Source organism: Motacilla alba, chromosome 6 (genome assembly GCF_015832195.1).
Source record: "Motacilla alba alba isolate MOTALB_02 chromosome 6, Motacilla_alba_V1.0_pri, whole genome shotgun sequence".
NCBI lineage: Eukaryota > Metazoa > Chordata > Aves > Passeriformes > Motacillidae > Motacilla > Motacilla alba.
The window spans coordinates 24,330,305-24,339,385 of record NC_052021.1 but is presented as its reverse complement, the minus strand read 5'-3'; the positions used below and the strand labels follow the sequence as shown (position 1 = coordinate 24,339,385).

The following is a 9,081-nucleotide window of genomic DNA, read 5'->3' as shown; positions in this document are numbered from 1 at the left end:
TGCAGAGTTCTGCCTCATCTTCTCAACTTTCTCCGTGCGAGCATCAGGTGCCATAAACTCTTGGAGCATCTTTCCAAGATGCTGTCTGGAAAATGGTGTTGTCTAAAACTGCGATTTGATGTCTCTAACTGCCAGACCGAGGCATTGATGAAAGCTCAGTGTCTCTGCAGCTTCTTCTTGTGCTTTGAGCAGGAAAAGCAGCAAACTCTGCATCTGGTAGAACATTCCCAGGTACACCCGACAGGAGCGTGACTCTGCCTCAGCAGACTTCTATGGCTTCTACAATTGAAATTGAGCAGGACAGATGGGAGATGGAATGATGGTGATTGTTACTCCAGAAGGAGCTCACGGTGTCTCCCCTGCTCTAACCACTGGTCCACACACCACTGTTAGTGCAGGAGTGGCAGCTGATGACCTGAAGCTGGGTCTGCTGCAGTTCTTTGCACTCTGCCACTAGACACCTGACTTACAGTGACTCTGAGTATCCGAGGCAATCACTGACTTCAGTAAAAGCTGTGAACAGCTCAGGACCTCTCTAAATTAAGGCACTGATGTTGACACTTGCCCAGCAGGGACCTGAGTGAACTAATCAATGTGTTTCAGCAGACAGCACTCTCAACTCCATCTCGTCTTATATTGTCCCTGTGAAATATGAGGTTGGTTCTCAAGAGGCTCTCAAGATGTGATTTATTTTCAGTTTCCTTTTAAATGACCTTCATGTTATACCCTCCCTCCACCCTCTTTAGCTTTCCAGTGAGAAATTGGCAAAATGTTTCATGAAGAGATGCTCCTTGAGCATTTTGTTCTTCATAAACATTAAACCAGGATCTTTGTCACAAAATTGCAGAGATGAAAATACTGTAGTTTTCTTATTTTATCAAAATTGTGATGCTTAATTTTGTTTATACATAAAAAACGCCTGGTAGACAGAGGTAAAGGAGGGTGGAAATTTCTCCAATCCTGAGAACTTTGTCTGAAAATGTGAGGTCCTGTCTCTTGCTCCAGTGAGGTCTGTGTGCCATTCCAGTAAGTCTCCCTCATACTGATAGATTTTACAGAGCTAGAATAGCCCAGTGTGTTCAGTGCTGTCTTTCCTTAAACAACGTGTGTGTCTGAAGCACACACTGGATTGTGCTGAAAGTGAATGTAAAATGCAGTGAATGAAGGGCAGGTTTTAGGTGCAGTTGATGACAAGAGGGACAGTTTTGTGTCATGTTCTAAGAGCATGAAGTTCAGAAAACTAAAGCCACTTCTATCCTTTTGGTCAAGGCTTAAAGCCAAGTGCAGTTTGACCAGGTCTCTGGCTGAGTTCTACACCTCTTAATGACTTAATTACCACATGCAGCTTGTTTAGACAACAAAGTGTTCTTTGATTAGTGTTCCAAAAGCAGAGTAATAGATGCTTCCTGCATGCAGGGAAGAAATTATGCTGCATATAACCTGACTAAAGATAAATACAAATACAAATACAAGGTCTGGGATTTAGGAGATGCATTGATCAATTCTGAAGAGCTCCTGATCCCCATCAAAAACACAGGGCATAGCCTGTAGAGGGGAGTGCAGTGCTGTAGAGCAGCCATGTCCCTGCACACCTTTGGAAATTTCCAATATGGAACTTAAAATAATAGGGTACCATCTTGGCAGTGCAAGGCTACACCCCCTCAAAAGGTCTGGGCAAAAATCCACATGAAGTGTTAACTTCTTTCCTATTCAGCAGAACAAATCTGTCAAAATCTGTATAGGGTGGAAAAAGCCAAGGTGAATTCTGATTCTTACAAAGAAGCACGGGGAACTGAATGTCACTGTTATGTTCAGTAGGAGGGAAAATATTTACACAAGGTATAGTTAAGCTATAAAAGTCTTTGCTGTAGTACATTGTACATATAAAATTTACAGATTCAAAAACTAATTAAATAAATTAATGGAAAACCATCTGTCAAAAAATGACTGCAGTGCTGTGACTTTTGACTCTGTACACCAGGAAAATATCTGCATGTGCTTGTCCTGTTCTGCTGGTGTTCCCAGAGCTGTGGTAAGAATGCAGGGTCCTGAGCTGAATGGAGGTTTTGGCAAAACACTTCAGATCCCTGACTTAAGTTGTTTTCAGCCAGTTTGTAGTAACTGGTAGTTCAGCCTGTTGTATTTGCAAGCAGCAGAATATGCTTAACTTGGAGGCAGCTTTGCAGTGGCATCAGCAAGTGCTATGTAATTTCCTGCAAGAAAATTCTCAAACAGATCTCAGATCATGTATCAGAAAGTACTGCTATACATGTTCACGTTCCCTGGCATAAGCCTTTATACCTTTGGGATCTTAATAGTTAATCTACCTGAGCAAATAGGAAGGAGCATTTTTACATTCAATAAAGTTTGATTCCTCGAGGCAGATCTTTTTTTTCAGTGAGTGTCAGATAATTTGAAGGTTAGGGTGAGGCAGGAAACCACGACACGCCTTTGTTGGGACTTGTATAAGAGCACAGGAATAGAAAAGCAAAAGAAGGGCAAGAATAAAACAGGAGAAATAAAGAAGAGGTGAACATTTTTGGATGATCGCTCAGGTTCCACAGACCTTTGGAAGGACATGATATAAAGTGTAGGTGGCAAATTTTTGGTAGAAGGGAAGCAGTTGAGGACAAAAAAAGATTTTCATTTCAATAACCAAAGAACTCCAGGTAAGTTACATTACTAAAAAAAAGGCAGAAAAAGGTATCCTTTATTTTCTGTCTTCCAGATTCCTTTAAGAACAAGGCTGACTTTTCAAGCAGGATAAAGCAGGTGTTACATTTTTCTATGGGGAATACAATATAAAAACAAGTTTGCTTAAGGGCTGGGTCATTTTAGGTTTCTGTTTGTCAGTGAATGCTACTTGTTTGACGTGAGTATCCAGTGAAAGGAGTTTACCTGCTGGGAGAAACGAAATGTGAAGCCAAATTATGGGTACATTGTTAATGCGTTTTGTGAAACGACCGCAAAATCGATAAAGTTTAGCTGAATTTCTCCATTCCATGGTGTATTGGCTTGGTGAAATGCGGGTCATCTGTTGGCTGGTTTTGAAAGTGAGCAGAGCTGGAATATGCTGGAGGAGTAGTGATTGTAAATTGGAGCTTCAGATGCTGGGTGAAGGGTGTAATATTAAGGAATAAATCTCTAGTCCTGAGAATGCCTAGAATTGCTTCTGAGTGAAAGTTTGTGTTGCCATGGACAAACTGCTTTGTATCAAAGAAGTGTGTTTGTTATCAACAGTGACTCATTGATCGTGTATTTTGTGCTGTATTTTTGTCATAGAAGATTATAAGGTGTTTTGGTCACAGTAAGTCAGAAGAGTGTGATTTGGTAATCAGTTTGAATCCTTTCTACAGCAAGTCCAGCAGTTTGACCATCGTGGCATAAAGTAAAAGAGTTGCCTTTTTCTGTCTTTAGACTGACTTGAGTGACTTTAGAGAAGGTACTTTTCCATGACTAGTTGCTTCATTTGTGAAATGGTGACAGCAGTTCTTTCCCATTCTGCAAACACTTTTTTCATTAGATTGTTTGTCTCCTTTTCTGTGCCAGAGCCAAGAAGTTTGTGCAGGTCAGAATGGCCTATTTCTTTTTGAGTAGCACAGTTAAGTAGAGATGACAAGGACATATTTTTGAAAGGAAGGTGTCTGGCAGAGCAGAGTGAAGTCTGGGCAGTGCTGTTGCTTGTGCTCTGAGATGTGAGCACGTGTTGGGGTCAAAGAAGCCAGGACAGGCTGTAGGCAGGGCAGAATTTGGTTTGTACAGCATGTCCAAGCTTTGGCTGGGCATCTAACCTGCTTCCTTGGCATTTGCATATTTTCAGCCTACAAAATGAGCAGATTTGGAAGAATGATTTGGTTTATTCAATTCTGACTGTGTTGGTCTTGATAAAATTACTTGAAAGTAACAGCTTTTAGAGCAGAATGAGAAGATCAAATTCCCAGTCTGTGGGATCAAAAGAGATAAAGGATCATTTTTTAACCAGTTATTTTAATTCCAGGCCAGTGGTAGCTAAAAGGCTTGGTTAAGAGGAAGGGGCACCTAAAAGACATGTGATGTGATGGGAGGCATAGTCAGTGGTATCATTTGGAGATATGTGCTGAGTGTCAGAGTATTTATGATCAAAAGGTTCTGCTGACATTAAATGTTATTAATCTCAGCACCTGCAGGTGCCTCTTTCTCCTAATGGAGTGTCTCACAGCAGAAACCTCTGGAGAGAGGAGAGAGCTGAAAGGATGTGCTGTGAGTACAGCAGCATTGTGAGATGAAAACTGGGAGATCACTGTGGAGGGATGAACGTATCTGAAATAGGCTTGCTTTTATTTTTCCACCAAAGGACATCTTTGTGGTTATTCCACTCCCCTTTGAAAGATATCAGTAATAAACTTTATTACCATTGCATACAATACCTAGATTTTAAAATGATAAGAGGGGATTGAGTGTCCCATCTCAGAATGGCTTAGTGTCCTTGCCAGTGTTGCACTGCAGTGCAGTGGAGCGGGGGATGCAGGAGTTCCCCTGCATTGTCAGGCTTTTGTGGAAAGCACAGATCTGAGCACATCTTGCAGTGCTGGGCAGTTTTTATTATCCTGCTTTCAATGCTGTACAGAGAAGAAGCAGCCTGCACAAGTGGGCAGTGCCACACCTCTCCTGGTTCCTAGTGTCAATAATGGCTGCAAGTTCTTGGTTTCTGTGGGTGCCACAAGCACACTACAGCCCCTGGGTTACGTAGAAGGGGCCATTGTGTTGCTGTCTTACCTTCCTGCACTGTTTGAGTGACCCCACTTCACAAGTTGCTGCTTGTTGCTCCAAGATGACTGCAGATGACTTCTCTGATTCAACAGCGCTTTTGCTGTGCCACAGACATAGCCCACAGCTATGCCTTTGTGACTCCAGATAGGAGCCGGGGAGATGAGTCAGGCCTGGCAGGTAATGGAAATGCAGCACAGTCAGTCTGCTGGCATCCGTGTGCCAAGCACCCATGCAAAGGCACTGTGTGCTGGGGCTGGACTGTGGCATGCATGGCTCCAAAGATGGACTTTAACCTTTTTTTTTTTTCCTAATTGATATCACAGCAAGATACTTCCCTTTCTCAAGAGAGGGCAAAGACCAGAAGATGCATTCACTCCATGGTGGCGCTAGCCTCTTCCAGCAGCCATAACCAGCACCACCTCCCATAGCAGAGAGAAAGTGGAGTTCTAGAAAGCAGTAGGAAAGCAGTTTCCAAATACAATTTGTGCTCCTTGCCAAAAACACTGATAAAGCCGACAGTGCTGACATCTAGACAACAGCTTCCAGCATCTGTTTTTAGGGAGGGAGCTTGAAAGACACTTCCACACTGTTGATGCAGTAAGGAAGAGTTGCAGAGATAATGCCTTTTCTTGGAGTGAATGACCAGAAACCCTTCTGCTGCAGGGGTCTGTTACCCTGCTGGAGGAGGACCTCTCCTAATGCATGTAGCTCAAGCCTTCCATGTGTGTTGGGATCAACACCCTGGAAAATCCCTTGGAAATCCCTAATGTTAGCAAGCATCGTGAGGGTTGAACAGCATCCTGCTACCACCAGGTTGTGTAAGGACTTGGATGTGGCCTCAGGATCTCCACTTACAGGGCTGTTTGGACAAGCTCAGGGTCAGCAGTGCAGAGTGAGGGCTGCGGGCACTGTGATGTTCTCTGCAAAGTGCAGATGAGTCTGCCATGGGGGGCTAAAGTGGTTTGCCTGGCACTGTGCCTTCTCCACTCAAATTGTTCCTGTCCAGCTCTGGGAATAGCGGGAGCTGGTTAAGGACAGAATTATTCTGAATGTTGGATATTCCTGCAGATTCTCTTCCGCATCTTGCCTTGTGTCAGTGTTTATGCCTGGGCATTACAAGTGTAACATAAGGGGGCTGCAGTTTACAGAAGAGTAAAAGGAATCATGAGGATCAAACTTAAATTTAACAAAACCCAGTTTTGTTAAATTTGGTCTTGGGTTCTGCATCAACCTGGGCTTTAAAACTTGGAAGGGATTTTGCCCAAATTTTTTTTAGACTCAGCATCTTAAATGTGTTGGTTTTGGTACAGCTGGGCCTTCAGTTTAAAGGAGGAGACTTCAAATCCAGTGACGAGTTTTGGCCTATGGTGAACTTTATCTCTTCCTTCTCATTGTTTGTGGCTGCACAAGATGAAATGTTATCTTAGGAAGACTAGGAATGAGCAATTTTGTGGCTCCTTCTGACAGAAGTATTTTCTCTTCTAGATGATGTCTCTTTTTCACAAGCATGTTTTTTAGTGGTATTCCTGCCTTGGCAGACAGTCATACCTCGGGTAGAGATTATAATTTTGACTAGAGAGGGATCCAAGTAATGAAAAAGAATGTACACAGCATTCACAGCATCACTTCCAGCACTGTGTAGACTGACCTGAGCTGGCATTAAAGTAGATAAAATTCCAAAGCCACAGACAGGGTCTCCAAGCTGTTGCTGCACTATCTGTAAAACAAGGTAAAGCACTTCCTATCTTAAGTTCCTTGCTGTCAAAAATAGCTAGTTCAAAGGTACCTCTGGTGTTTTTTCTGCTTTGCTAAAGTCAGTGCTGTGGCTTTAGCATCAGTGTACCCTGAGAATGCACTATTACTGTTAGCAGAGCAGCAGTATATCTGCTGAGGTTTTTCTGGCAGTACTGGCAGGGTGCAGGGAGCTCCTGCCTGCTCAGTTAATCCTGCACTGTTGAGTCTTGCCCAGAACAGATGTGTGGGAGTAGTGTTTTGATCCACTGGTTTTCATCAAACCTTCATAGGGGCGCAGCTGGAGACTATAATATAGTGTAGTCTGGATAGAGATCCAGGTCTAAACTCCATCACTGAGTGGATTTGCTTCAGCTGCCTCTGTCTCACCTGTTGGCTTTATAGCCCCTCCTGGAGTTTCAGCTCTTGTGCAGCATCCAGTGTTGTAGGTGGCAGTCCATCTGTAGTAATCACATGGCTCTGGAAGGGCTCTGCAAACTCCCAGGCACAGACATCTTCCAGGCAGTCTAGTCCCCATCTGAAGTGAGCAAAGTGGTGGGATTTGTCAGGACCTGTTGTCGTTTCTTACTCTTCACAGAGCTCTGAGTGCAGTCCCTCTGTTTTCCTTGCAGGTGGCAATGATATGGATTCTGTAACAAAGAAAACAAGGCAAGATGGATCAGAAGTTACTGAAAGACGTAAGGAGGAGATTTTAAATTTTTATATCACAGCCAAAAATCCCAGAAATGAATGGCCATTTCTGTAAGGGATTAAATGCTGTCCAGAGGTCCAGAACTAAATTCTCCTCCTGGCCCTGGTCTCTGTGTTGAAGTCAGAATAAGGAATAGAACGGGCCAAGATCACACATTTGGAGATGTATATCATGACCTGATTGTTTAACCAGATGATTGCCCAGTGGTAGCATTTCTAACCAGTAGTGCAGACGTTGGGATGCTGCTCCTACTTCCTGTATCAATACCTTGGGTGGCCTAGGAATTTTCTGGTGGCTTTGAGTAAAACTGGTTAATTTTCTACTGACCTTATGAGAATTAACTAGTAGGAAGCTACTACCATGGGCTTTGCTGTTACAGCAATGGCTGTGGTGTAGAAGTGCCCAGAAATTTTACAGGGATCTTGTACAGAAAAAATCTTTCATGTCAGTAACGTTGTTATTCAGAGCTAGAAAGACCAGTGAAGAAACACAGCATTGTGTGATAATGAGCCTACAGCTACAGCCCCAGGCAATGTTGTCTTAAGGGACTTTTATTTAAATGAGTCAATCTTCTTTGAACAAGTCATGCTTTTGCATGGAGAATAGGTAGAACATTGATGCAGTTTGGCTATATTAACATGCCGTTAATTCTGCACCCTTTCTTCCTCAGTTATTACAGAGACTGTAACCACAAGACTGACATCCTTACCACCCAGTAAGTAATTCTTAGTCATTGCATTGCTTTTGCTTGATGTTCTGTGCCTCTCCATCCTATTTATTTGTATGCATTATTTCCATTATTTCCATAAATCCTTGGGTGCAGCAGATCTCAGTGCATAAAGATCTGCACCCAAAGGAATGGAATTTTCAGAAATGCCTTTCTCCCAAAATACTTGTTACTGGAGAGAAGGAGGATTTGGGAACCTGTCTGGGTATTCTCAGAAACAAAGCCACGTACTGTACTAAGACTAGAAGACCAGACTCTGCAAAGATTTAAGTCCAGATATAGGGTCTCCAGTGGTGATTGTCTGTTGGGAACAAGGACCAAAAGTGAGGGGTCTGCAGGTTCCACCGCTGGGGCTGCAGTGTATTAGTTCCCTGTCATCTTACCCAATTGGCAACAGTGAGTGAATCTTTTCAGTAATATCAAAGGTCACAGGACATTTCTACCTCTGCAGAGAAGTACAGGCTCCAAATAAGGAACAATCATCCACACTCTTTATCTCACCATATCCTTAATTAGTTTGCTGCAGCTGAGTTGGCAAGGAATTGCATTATCCTCTCATTTATGATGGGGGTTAACAGGAGTATCCTTCAGTCTGTCTGTGAAGCAAAACTTGACTACAAACCTGCTGGCTGTGGAGTGTGAATGCTCGTCTGCCCTGCCAAGACACTTCTCTGTACCTCTGTTCTCTCACCAGATATGAAGCTGTACTTGTAATTGAGTGTGTGGACAACTTTGGGTCCCTCCTGCCTTCTCTTGCAGTGTCCTTGTTCTTCCTATCTCCTGCCTGGAGAGAATGTCTCATTTTGTGCTCATCTCTTTCAGAAGGAGGGAGCAGCAGTGGGCTCAAAACATCATCCCACACTGGAGGGAGTGGAGTGGAAAAGCGGTCGTACACCCATGGAAGCAGCTATGTGACCTCAAGTAAGGAAGGAAAACATCGCCCAGTAGGAAACAGAGAGCAAAGGCAGCAGAAATGGGCTGAGGAGAGATTCAAGGCAGGGAAGTAGGGTGAGCCAGGGGTAAGGAAAACAGGATTTATGAAAGTAGAAGTGCCAAATGCATACACAAAGAAAAAATATTCCTTCCCTAAAGCTGGATTTGAGAATGGGTGAGTAAATGGCAAAATCCCATTTTCCACAGGGAAAACTTAATTTCAGGAAAA

The 9,081-nt window shown here is 43.2% G+C and overlaps 1 protein-coding gene across 1 annotated transcript in view; it reads left to right on the top strand.

Moving 5' to 3' along the window:
* Window positions 1–2,417: 2,417 nt before the first annotated feature.
* Window positions 2,418–9,081, top strand: part of COL17A1 (collagen type XVII alpha 1 chain) — a 43,461-nt gene continuing 36,797 nt past the window's right edge. The window contains exons 1-4 of the mRNA XM_038139981.1: window positions 2,418–2,669; window positions 7,113–7,178; window positions 7,863–7,907; window positions 8,742–8,840. Coding sequence (XP_037995909.1) covers window positions 7,124–7,178; window positions 7,863–7,907; window positions 8,742–8,840 — 199 coding nt within the window. The 5' untranslated portion in view covers window positions 2,418–2,669; window positions 7,113–7,123. The remainder of the gene's footprint in view (window positions 2,670–7,112; window positions 7,179–7,862; window positions 7,908–8,741; window positions 8,841–9,081) is intronic.